This window comes from Hyposmocoma kahamanoa, unplaced genomic scaffold, assembly GCF_003589595.1.
Source record: "Hyposmocoma kahamanoa isolate Upper Pololo Valley unplaced genomic scaffold, ASM358959v1 97285, whole genome shotgun sequence".
Taxonomy (NCBI): Eukaryota; Metazoa; Arthropoda; class Insecta; order Lepidoptera; family Cosmopterigidae; genus Hyposmocoma; species Hyposmocoma kahamanoa.
In genome coordinates this window covers 1-13,386 of record NW_020655344.1, presented here as the reverse complement: position 1 = coordinate 13,386, position 13,386 = coordinate 1, and the positions used below count along the sequence as shown (strand labels likewise).

At 34.4% G+C, this 13,386-nt stretch overlaps 1 protein-coding gene across 1 annotated transcript; it reads right to left on the bottom strand.

The window, feature by feature from the left end:
- Positions 1-9,772: 9,772 nt before the first annotated feature.
- On the bottom strand, positions 9,773-13,283 carry LOC113238660 (splicing factor 3A subunit 3; the record flags this gene model as incomplete). The annotated part of the gene is made up of 8 exons (XM_026475495.1): positions 9,773-10,018; positions 10,499-10,700; positions 10,910-11,102; positions 11,865-11,990; positions 12,168-12,328; positions 12,601-12,822; positions 13,037-13,128; positions 13,211-13,283. Coding segments are annotated over 8 exons (1,203 nt in total), but the record flags the coding sequence as incomplete, so codon positions are not given.
- Between the last annotated feature and the right edge of the window lie 103 nt (positions 13,284-13,386).

Below are 13,386 nucleotides of genomic sequence, written 5' to 3'. Positions count from 1 at the left end.
TTTTTGTTATTCAATTTAGACAAGAAAGATGGATACTGCGAAAATTCGAGTGATTTTTGAATACGAGTTCCGACGCGGAACTAACGCGGCAGAAACAGCCCGCAATATCAATGCTGCGTTTGGAGAGGGGTCTACTAATGAACGCACCGTGCGATTTTGGTTTAAACGCTTTCGTGATGGAAATTTCGACTTAAAGAACGAGGCACGAGGAAGACCGCCCACACAGGTGAATAACGATGAATTAAGAGAGATAGTGGAAGCCGAACCTAGTCAAACTACCCAGGAATTAGCGGCATGGTTTAACGTTACCTTACCCACAATATTGACTCACTTGCGTCAAATCAATAAAATAAAAAAATACGAAAAATGGGTGCCTCATGATTTGACTGATCTGCAGAAAGAAACGCGTGTTGAAACTTGTGTTGCCTTGTTGAACCGGTACAGAAATGAAGGAATATTGGATCGAATTGTAACATGTGATGAAAAGTGGATTCTTTATGATAACCGGAAAAGAAAAACGCAATGGCTGACCCCAGGTCAAATGCCACAACAGTGTCCTAAAGCAAAACTTACCAATAAAAAGGTAATGGTAACTGTTTGGTGGTCTCAGCATGGTGTTATTCACTATAGTTTTCTCCGATCTGGTCAAGCAATAACGGCAGATGTCTATTGTGCCGAACTCCGAACCATGTTGACAAAACTAGCAGTAAAACAGCCCCGACTCATGAATCGATCTTCACCATTATTGCTCCACGACAACGCGAGACCTCACACATCACGAGAAACCATTTTGACCCTTCAGGAACTGCAGTTAGAAACCATTCGTCATCCTCCGTATTCACCAGACCTTGCTCCAACGGACTACCATTTTTTTCGTGATTTGGACAATTATCTACGTGACAAGAAGTTTTCTTCCCAGGAGGCAGTACAAAATGCTTTCACACAGTTTGTGCAGTCTAGATCGTCGGAGTTCTATCGCAAAGGCATTAATAACCTTCCCATTAGATGGCAGCAATGTATAGATAATAATGGCAACTATTTTGATTAAATAAATTTGTTAAAAATTTAAAAAATAAACAATTTAGATTTTCAGTACAAATCGGCAATTTCATACTTTAACCCCTATTATAATTATATATGTGAACAAAAATACGGTGAAAATCCTACATGTTTTTAAATTACTCTTCGTTAGCGTAGTAAGAACAAAATGTCCTAATTTCATGGTTTAATAGATTAACACATATTACGCAAGGAAACCGCAAGTTTTTTGTTCTAATATAAATTTGTAGGTTTTCCTACAAAACAATACTATTCATAAAGCATCGGCAAATTTCGGCAACAGTCAAAACTCTAATTAAATGTTAAAGACAAGCAAAATTAGCATATCACGAGATGTACTTAGCTGATGGGTATATTTACGAATGCAGATTTGTATACGTGTACGTCAGAAAAAAGCACATATTTTTAGCTTTCCAAAATGGTATAACACTTGTATTATTACTATGTCACTATAAATGCGTAGGTATTGAAAAAAATCACAAATTTAAAATTATTTCAAACATTTTTCCATTCCGCATATTTAGCTGCTCTATGCCATGAAATAGTAACAGACAGAAGTTTAAATGATGGATGTTTGTAATAGATTGATTTCTTAGCTTTAATTTGAGGTATAAATACATGTATTTCCGCAGACTTTTGGGAAAACCATTTATGGCATGGCTCTCTTAAGGCGGATCCCCATAGTGCGCCGTCCTCATGAGGCATAAACAAAAAACGGGAATTCCCTAGACATGGGGAATAGCGTTACATTTCTATCGCCGTGACCGTCGTTCCGGTTAAAAAAAAATCACAGTGATAAATCGTTGTGATTTTGTCACGACTGTTACTTCCGTGACCTTGTCACGCCTATAACTTACATCACGATGTACGGTTTTAGCCAGCGGCTTCTTTCTAATACTTAAAGCCGTTTTTTATACAATGATTTAAGTTTTACTCCCTTTGCAATAAGTTTAAATTCCATTCAAAAAGTTTATTTTGTATTTAATGTAATTTTGTTTGTTACTTATTTAATGCGAATCTTAGGATTGTTAAAAATAGCAATAAAGTGTAATTTAATTATATTTCTAGTAGAATACACAAAATAGATTATACATAAATATAAAATACCAACTCTTCCTACAATAAAACAAATATACAAAAATATTTTACTTTGTTCATAAATAGGTTTATAATAACTGCTGCAGTTTTTTTTCAGCCGCCCTTTCTAGTAGTAATAAGCACCTACGACCCTTGTGAGTGAGCAAAGAAAGTCATCCTATTTCATTCACTCCCATCGCCGAAATGGCTCGATTTGAAGAGAACTACAACAAGTGGCGCGCTCAGTCACAACGGAACGGAGATCGCGCATTGTATTAAATACGTATGTCGTGATGTGAGTGACGGGGATAGCTATTGGAACGGAGGAACACCTATGTGACTTTGGAACATCGTTCCTTCGGAACGAGTCACGGTGATACTATTTGACGGCGGATCATCGTGACGTTATTTATCACCCACCTCTAGAATTCCCACGGAACTGTCTCCTATGATGTGCAAATTGTCAAAAATGTCGGTATCGATAAAATTATTAAGTGCGAAACGAATAAATTTTATTTTGTTTAGCACTTATAATTAAACGTAGTGCTTAAATTCTCTTTATTATAATTGTTTGCTCAGCTCATATTCACCATTCACTTTTTGATTTTCTTCGACGTCGATGCAATTTTATGGCGCCAGGAGCCCAGTGATGTGTCAATAGGGACCTTAATTCATGATATTTAAAATTCATGTAACTTTTCACATACAATCTTTTAATTAGATAAAAATATCTATTATCCGCTCGAAACTCACACATGAAAATCAAAGAGAATCTTAAATTCTCTTTGTTAAGCACTATGAAAATGTATGTTTGTTGTTTTTTCAATTCTTTCCGTACAGGAAAAGGCAAAGGTTTCACACCATACAGCCAAGTCTTGGCTGTATGGTGTGAAACCTAAAAATAGGTATTCTAGTGTCCTCTTTATCCAAAGCATGAATACTGAATGTCTGGAGTTCGAACTTAGGTCATCAAATTTTTTATATTTTGCTTTTATTTATGTGAGAAGTCCGGATTTTTTTCTATATTATTAGTTTGTAGATGTAATGTAAACAAAACATAATGAAACTTTTGTGCGGTACTTATTTTACTTACAATTTGAATACAAGTTGAGAGAATTAGAGATATTGTTTCTAGCGATTTCTTTTTTCGACTCTTTTTAAAAATTTCCCTTCCACCTAACGGCCGGCGACAGAACCCTGGACGGGAGGAGTTATTAGCATTGACCTTCTACCAAATGGACGTCGGGTTCGCCAGTCTTCGTTTGTTCGACTGCCAGCGTGGTTGTCAATCATGCAGTACTATTTATTAAGAACTTGTATAAATTACTGCAGTAAAGTGTAAAAACAGGATTTTGTATCATATTTTCACTAAACAAATATATTGTGTTATCAGAGTTGTCATCTAAAATTGTTATTTTGTACAGTTGTACAGTATTTAATTTTAATATAAATTAATCGTCAAAACTGTCCTTTTTCTACACATTGCATACGCAAAAAATGGAAAGAGACCCATTTCGTCAATTTCAAGAAGCTTATATAAACTTCTTGGTCATTTTCAATTGTTTGAACCCTAAGCGATTGAAATATTTGGAACAAAGAAACTATAGAGTCGTGTTGATTTTAATCTTATTTTTAAAATGACTTTTTATTTGACGTTAGCAATAACTAACAAAATATTGTTGTACTCGTTTTACGGCTTGGGATTACCTATCATGAGTTAGAAAATATATTTGCCCGAAATAACGTTAGCTCGAATTTTCATAATGTCAAATGTAGTAGTAGTTTTTTAGGAATATTACAAAACAAAAGCTAATTTTGACTTTGTGAGAAGCATCAAAATTACTTGAAAGCGTAACGGTTATACATCGGTTTTCGGAATTACGGATATTTGAGTTACATTTAGTTGGAATATCGGTACATTTCTTATAGTACACGCTTATTTTCGCATTTGTAATATTTGTATGTATGTATCTGCCCAACTCTTTATTATTTCTTGAAGTGAATTGGTACAAAATTCGTCCTAATAATATACATAAAAATTAATTGATATTTACAATGAAGGCTGCTCCATTACTCTTGTGTTCAAGTAATTTTCAGTCGATGCTAAATATGGTGCATTTTGTTAAGCTTCCAGTAGAAGCTGAACATGGTGTTTTTGGGCCCTGCAAATTGTTGCAAGCTAAATTAGGCAGTACTGCAGTGACGTTACAATTTCAATTAAATGTTTTAGTTTTTTTTTTTATATTTCGTTACATGTCACTACGTGTGTATAGGTTAAATTCGGACATTTTTTTCGTGGTTTTTGTATTTGACCCGACGTCCATTTGTTGGTAGGTCAATGGCTATTAGCGTTATTTCTCGAACATAACTTTCTGCCACTTTTTGAGGGGCGCTGGGAGTAGTACTACAAGCAAACAGGTGCACTCAAATGTAATATTAAATTGTGTCACTATGGTCTCACACAAACAAAACTCGATAACACTAGCTTATTTTTACAAATACACAGATAAACACACATTCATGTCATGTCCATACACAGAACTTAGACTATGGAAACCAAAGGACATGTTATGTTGACATATATACATCAGACGTTATTATGTACATGTTGCATTTAGATGTTGAAAACATAAACATTTTATTGTCTTTGTTTAACTACTACGTGACGTCGTAAGCCAAAAGAGATAGCACTACACTAGACTAGACTAGAGATAACATGGGAATAGAAAATACGTAACGTCGTCTTAAATGCCAACTGTCCACATTTTGCCATTTTTGTGGGAAGTACATCAAATGTCAAAACCAATGTTTGGCCAAACGTTTTAGTGAATTATCCGCATGAATTGTAATGAAATGGAGAAAATATTAACAGTGAGAACAATTAAGTATTGATAAAAATGCGTCGCTGCTGCATTAAGGGGTGCGGCAGTAGAAAAAGCGGAAATCAACCAAATGTTACATTACACCGGTGTTATTATTTTACATTACACATGTGTTATTTTTCTGCCTATAAATCATACAATAGCCCAAATATCTCATGTAATTAGACTCATTGAAGTAGTTTATTCATAAGTCTTGCTGAATTTTGCTTTGGTTACTTTAGATTGCCTGTTTGTTAGTATATTTTGATTATTGTTGATACCGATTGTTTGAGATAGTGTTGTTCTTGTAAGCAGACATATTATCGATATTCTGTTATTAAAACAATTCACTACGAGGTTTTTATTATTTCATTAATTTATTATTATTTTTAAAGTTTACCTACAAATGAAAAAGAAAAAAATAATGGTTGGAAATTATAGGACTGGCGAACATAAACATTGGATCAAATACCATCTTCGTTTGTTTGCCCCATTTTGAAGAGTCAAATTTTAATAGAATTTTGAATGTAACTAGATTACATAATAAAGCAATTCTATCGTTACATTTATTGGTAAATAACTTTATATTTAATTTTGATTAAAATGGTTCATTACTTGCCTAGTAATAATAGTCTCGTATTAATTATACTTTGATTACAGTAAACTATACAAATTTGCAAACTTATAAAGCCGTTTCAATCAACATTCAAGCCATATTTTTGCATGTCGATATTGACTTATCTGTGATTATGGTACCTGTACCTGGTCAAGAGCACATAAAGATTGACACTTAAGACTTAAATCCAACTCTATGCCGCTTACGATAACAACGGTTCTAAGTACAAAGTGTGAAGTTTGACGTGCTATTGACTGTACCACGTTAAAGCCATATGTGTGGTACAATTTTGGTTTATGTAGGTACGTTTATTCCGTAGATGGGGCAGCTCCTTTCCTTTATTTTTTCTATCCTCACACACAGAATAGGCCTATAAAATTACATCGATTCTCATGAATATACTAGAGACGTTAAGTTATCGACGTGACGATATCGATATGTATTACGTACTGTTAATCACGTATATGAAAAATGTAATTCCACTCTTGGCTAGACTGGATGTAGAGCATTTCTTTTTGCAATTTTGTGAGTAGTGTGTCAGTGGGTATTGTTTTACTTGTATTTGCCAGAGGAGATTGCCTATTGACTTATCAATAAATGGATGACAATAAATACAATCCAAAGTCTAGTCCAAAAACCGCGAAAAAATGTTCGAATTTAACCTATACATAAAACTAAAACATTTAATTTAAATTGTAAAGTCATTGCAGTATTGCTTAATTTTGTTTGCCACAATTTAAAGGCCCAAAAATTATCAATATTCAGCTTCTACTGGAAATAACGAAATGCACCATATTTAGTTTCTGGTGAAAACTACTTGAACACAGAGTGATGGACTAGTCATAATAGGGTCGTATTCTAGAACTCTACTCAATGCTCAAGTCAGGATTGCACTGGAAACACAAGCACTGGAAATACGACCCTAATGGCAGGGACTTGAATATGATTTCGAGTGCTTTAAACCATCTCAAATCCTGACTTGAGCATTGAATAGAGTTCTAGAATACGACCCTAAGGGACTTGAGTATGATTTCGAGTGGTTTGAATCATACTCAAGTCAGTATTTGAGCGGAGTTGAGTATGATTTCAAGCACTGGAAATACGACCCTAATGGCAAGGACTTGAGTATGATTTTCAGTGCTCACTGCAATGCTCAAGTCAGGATCTGAGTATGATTTCAAGCACTGGAAATACGACTCTAATGGCAGAGACTTGAGTGTGTTTTCGATTGCTTTAAACCATACTCAAATCCTGACTTGAGTATTAAGTAGAATTCTAGAATACGACCCTTAGGGTCGTATTCTAGAACTCTACTCAACGCTCAAGTTAGGATTTGAGTATGGTTTAAAGCACTTGATATCATACTCAAGTCCCTGCCATTAGGGTCGTATTTCCAGTGCTTGTGTTGCCAGTGCAATCCTGACTTGAGCATTGAATAGAGTTCTAGAATACGACCCTTAATGTCAATATCCATTAATTTTATAGTATTATGTTGAATTTTATACGAATTCACTTCAAGTAATATGAGTTGTGCAGATATATAGGTGCATACAAATATTATAAATGTGAAAATAGCTGTGTCTCTGTAAGTAGTTCTGACGTGCTGTAAGAAATACATCGATGTTTCGAATTTCTAGATTCCAACTCAAAGTTCCATAATCTCGAAAACCGATTTATAACAAAACTGTTATGCATTCAGGGGATTTTGGTTGCTTAATACAAAGAAAAGATTGTTAGTTTGTTTTATAATATTTCTAAAATAATCGAAAAAAATACGTCAAAGAATTCAAATATTACGACTTTAAAGATTTAAAAGATCTATCACAAAATATTTTAATCAACACTAGTAAAGATACAGAAGGACGGACGGTGAAATGCCTAAAAATAAAGAGGTTGCGATATGTAAAAGGAGAGGCAAAGATTTATTACAATTACGACATGTCCGAGATATTTTCTTTCATTGATATTACAAAAAATGTGGAAAAAGATAATACGTCAGAGTCTAAAAACAATATGAACATGGTTATGGAACGCGAAACAAAAAGAAAAAAAATGTTAAAAATTTACCTGCAGGATGCTGCACGAGCACGCACTTACCTAATCCAAGCGTGAAATAGTTATTTTTGATACAAGTGCGGAAAGTTAGTCATTATTCACGAGTCAAGACAAGTGAAAATGACAAATCCGCATGTGTATCAAACAACGTTTTTTAATACATTTGCGAAAAACCTACATTGAAAGTAAAATAAAACAGTATTTAAAAAAAAACCTCATTTTATTCCTTTGTCAATAACAAAATCAAATCGTAAAAAAGTTAATGAAAAAGGCGGAATGTAAACGATGAAAAAAATTAGTACTTTTTTTGGCCGACTTTTTTCAATATGGCAACTGTTGCCAGTATTCAGCCACATTAAAATTACTATTTTATACATTGACTATTTTCTACATAATCGCTACTAAGGAGCATTTACTTCATAGGTGTAAAAATGCGGTCTCTCCATAGATATAGTATAGTAATGACGAATGACTTACGTCACAAAGCACATAAATATGAAATAAATATTCTCTATAGTTCTATGTTTAAGACTTAAAACAACAGTAAATTAAGAAAAACTCGAAAAATAAAAAGCACTAGTGTGAGAAATCCAACTTTCCGCACGATTTGTAGTGCGAAAAATACCACGTTTTGAGCAACTGTATTAAAAAATTATTTTCCATGTGACCTTCTACAACCGTACAAAACTCGCTTAAAAATAACTGTTGCAAAAATAAAAGGATTTGCTGCAACTCTGTGAAAAGTTAGTCATTCCAGAGGTTTATGCCTCCAGAGGTATTGAAACCGAATTGGCTTGAATTCGGATGATGCATGCAGGGACAGGGGCCTGACTGCACAGTATCAGAATCAGATGAAGATGCTTCAACTTCCGAGAAAGACTAATTTTGAGTAACTTTTCTATTTAATCTCTGACCCAAAAATAAGGGACTTATAATTTTAAAGCCATTGTTTGTCTCTTCAACAATCTGTGAGTTCATCTGTCTAGACAGACGACACTTCTCTACTCCTTTTTTTTTTAATTTAACAATTTTTGTAATTTTCTATAAATTAAACATATTTGAAATAAAATACGATTTTAATTGCTTATGTAGGTACATAAGCAATTAACCGTAATTCATGTTTTGAAATATATAATTGGATTTTTATTTTATTTTTACCTATGATGTTATTATAGAAATTTAGCTAAAGTTGATAGATACAAAAAGCAATAATACAAGCTTAGAATAATAACGCATACAAGTTACTATAATTTTGGCGGCAATTAAACCATAGTTTCCTGGTAAATAGCAATTATTACAATTTCAACATTTTCAGCGAAAACCAACTTTTGACTTAAAGTTAGATTTTTGCAGAACTCGGTTATGTATAATGTAAGCATTTACATAGATTTGATAAAACATAAAATAAGGAATCATTTGATACAAATCAACGTGGGTGATCAAGGTAAGGTGTAAGAAATATTCGTTGTTGATATTTCAATTGCGTTTATTTCAAAACCAAGTTTTTGTGAGATAACTGTTTTTCGCAGTACAACGGCGATATGTACTTTTTATTTTTCTTCTTTCTTACAGTACGGGTGATTTATATTAAAACAATCACAATTTGTTTTCATTAATTATAAGTTTTGAGTATTTCAATTTTATAAGAGGTGAACTGCGTGAAAAAATAGAATATAATAGAATCAGTCAGATGGTCCACGGGCATCAAGCGGATTATATAACAAGTTCTACAAACGTGACAACAGAAAGAGGAACAAGAGCGAAATATAACGCAAGCACCCGACCGAGACTAGTAGAATACAGAAATCAAATTATTTTTATTTAACTCATTAATTTTATTTATTCTAAATACGTTTTGACAGACACATAACGTTGTTCTATAAAAAAAAATTTGTAGTTTGTTTACATTCTTTTAATTACCTAAAAGTACAGAGCGTTGAATAATCAAATAACATCTATAATATAAATATCATATTCGTGGAGACTCAAAATAACGCGTAACTCAGGGGTACTCATGCTTTACATATTACAGCGCTTTTTACCCCTGAGATGATTAAAATTATCTGTGTAAATTATATATAATTATCGTCAAGTGCTTAGTTCTATCAAACAGAAATAGGACTATGTAAAAAAAACTGAACTCACACTTAACTTAGTATATTTATTACTAATAAAGTATTAATAATTTTCACATTTCAATATAACAAATTTACTTATTAAAGCAGACCTTGTCGCTTCAAGTCTTCGTATGTTTTACGGTTAACAACATTCCCTTGAGAGTCTTCATATTCTTCGTCATTTTCAGCTACGAACCTTTCAGTCTCCTTCTGGTGTTTGATTTTTTCCCATACTGTAAAACAATATTACAGATAACAACATATATGACAGATTTACAAAATACATGACGACAGAATTATCAACGGGCCCCAACGTAACCTGAACTTTGCAAACGAAACTACAGAAGTTAATCAATAGAAGGAATAATGGCACACCAAATACATTCATATGCAACATTTACGTAACAGTACAGCTTGTGAAAGAGTTCATCCAGGAAAGTACCTGCCACCTTACTAATTACTGCCACCAAGCAGTAATGCTGGTGAAATTACAGGCAAATGAGATTTACATTTCAGGGTGACGGGCCGAGTGGCAGTGCCCCTCAAATCTTTAAAGCTCTGAGTGGTACTGCAACTGTTATGGACAGACGTGTAGCTTACCATCAGGCGCCACGACTTGTTCGTCCCGTCACTCGATATTATAAAAAAAGGCTACATTCAATGCATGTTGAGGTCTGTTAAAAACTATAATACTTTATATGACCTATACTTACAGGCAAGCGCATCTTCGATCTGCGTGACATTAGCAAAGTGAGCAGTGTTAGGAATGCCGAGACAGCGCATGCCGTGAGCGTGTCGCCATTCCGCGAAGTGCCTCTGGAACGCTTTCGGACCTTTGTATGTGTAATTGCCACAGATCTCGCAAGTGTAGCTAATATTAAGACCGTGCAGCTTGTACAGCCAGTATGGAATTGGCTGCGGAAGAATTTCAAGAATTTTTAGGTGGTTTGATTGTTTGATTGCTAGCAGGATATTTATATTGAAAATAATATTATAATCTTATGAGATTAAAACTGTAAAAATAACAATGAAAAATCTAGCTAATAAAGTAGACTTCGTACGGCATTCAACTTTCTACTAACTGTACTAGTATATTATGACAAAATGGTAATAGTATTGGTTACCTTGCCATCCCACCCGAGGGGCAGATTCTTGGGATTGTAAGGCACCTCGTCGTCGTCGGAGTCGATGTCGGGCGCTGCGGAAGCGTCGCTCTCGTCGCCGCTATCGTCGCGCCGTTCGCCCGCCGCGCGTGCTGCACGACGCGTCACGTTCTCGATCGTTGCTGCGCGTGTGCTGCTTACTATGCCCGCAAATCTTAGGGAAGACATTAATTTTGAGTAATCTAGTGTGTTAGTAAAAAAAAGCCTATACATAAAAACATATAAATCTAATGATTTAAAACGTTAGAGTAGAACTCCCGAGTGAGAAATGCGCATATTTGTGGAAAAATTACTTTTAAATTTGCATAAAAATAATGACAATATACTAGGAAATGAAACTATTTTTCCGTATTTAAATCGCGTATATTTGTTTTTTCAAACAAAACCGACGGTTCGGGCCCTATACAGGTCCCGGTTGACTATATACTACATTAAAATTAAAACCATTACAAAAACAATGGCATAAATAGGTAGTTCCAAAGTTATTCTTAAGTTACTAATTTTGTCTACGCCGATTTTACACCAATCAAATTACTATGAGAGTTTTGGTCGGAGGAGTTCAACCTGGCCCTTTTTTTTCTTTATACAGTGTAATATCACAATTTTTCAAATTTCAGTCACGAAAAGTATGTCAATATGTCAAAATATGTCAGTCTCGAGTCAAATGCCAAGCAGAGCGCGCGTCCGTCACTATTCATTCATATAATGACACAGTACTTCTACGGGTGTACAGATGAATAGTTATAAACTGGCATCCTATATTACAAGCTTACGCTTAGTTTGGGTTCCAAACTCCTACAAACATAAAGTAGAACAAAAATTTTATTGTACGCTTCTAACTTTGTATGCATGTACAGTTATGTTTGTGGACAAAACAAACGTAAAAAAACGTATAAACTACTTAATTATAATTTACCTATATACTTGAGCTTCAATAGCTGCAATGTCCTTGTGTCGCTGTTGAGTGGATGCCTTAGCCTTGTTGCTTTTCTTCGCAACGAGGGACTTGTCCAGCGCTGTTTGACCTTTCGTGCTGAATAATCTGAAAGTACACTAGGCAATGTATAATTTGTTAATAATAATCATAGCTAAAAGCGGCAAAAACCCTCATATTCTTCCTTTGAAATTTCTTATTTCATTTTGGTATAATGTAAGGTTGTATGACCCTCATTATGTGTGTGTAAAAGTAGTAGGAATAAAGAAATTCAATGAATCTTGCCTCTGAGCTCTTTCTTCCAAGGTTCCGCCACACTTGAGACCCAATGCCATCAAAGCAGATTTCAATCTGTCAAGACCAAGAGAAGCGAGTTCCTCCCAAGAAGAAAAAGCAGACAAATCCAAATGGGCTCCCACATTGGTTAGGGCACCACCAGTTTCTTTCTGTAAAGTGGAACAAAAACAATATAAATTATTTTAAACCACTGTTTATAAACAAACTCAAACAAAATGTTTCTTATTTTTAATATACATATTGATGTATAGGCCAACCAGCATAATGTATTCATGGCTGGTGGCCCGCTTCGGCGTGCGGAGGGGGAGGAAGTAGCTCCTCTCAGGTGCTGGGGGGTCCGGTGCGCGAAATCTATCCCGGATTTACACATATAATATACAATTAAGTGGAAAATTGTTCACAGAATCAAGAAGTTACTTACCGGCCACCCAGGGAATGTCCCAGCTTCCCATTGCTTCAAAAACTCTTGATGTGCAAGTGCCATTTCTTGTGCCTGATCCTGCAAAGGCTTTATGCGACTCACGAAGTCTTTCAAGTAGGTGAGCAGAGCACGAATGTAATTGCGGTATTCACTGTTTTTTCGCTCACGCGGAATGTCGAATAGGTGGTCGAAAATGCTCAAATAGGTTATATAGTCCACTTTCTAGAAATAAATGAATTGCTGTTAGATAACATTTTTAGAGTATAAGATATACACACAAACAAGTCTAATTTATTGTAATACATTAAATTTTTGCTTTGTAGATGGCTATTTCTCTTCCATGATAAAATTAACTTAATATTTCTTATTGCATTTAACATAATATCAGTAACAGTGAAATTAATGGTCTGTAGTGTCGGTAGTAGTAATTTCTTACCTCTATCCCTTTTAAATTGATATATTTTTCATAACATTCATGAAGGTCCAAATATTTCCCATAGCCTTCTTCATCTGTAAACTCAACAGGGGCTGCAAGCATATTTAATAAATTGTTAATAATTTCAGAGTGGTGCCCTACTCTGGAAAAAGACATTCTATTTATTTTACTTACTTGTATAATCTTCAGCTGGATTTTCTCTAATTTGAGCCAGTTCTTCAAACTCCACTGACATTGGGACACATATCTGAAAGTTGAATGAGTTTGAATTAGCACATCTTTTATTTTATAACCCACTGTAAAAACAATGTTCTAAACAGAATATTAACCTTAATCAATTATTGTATTAG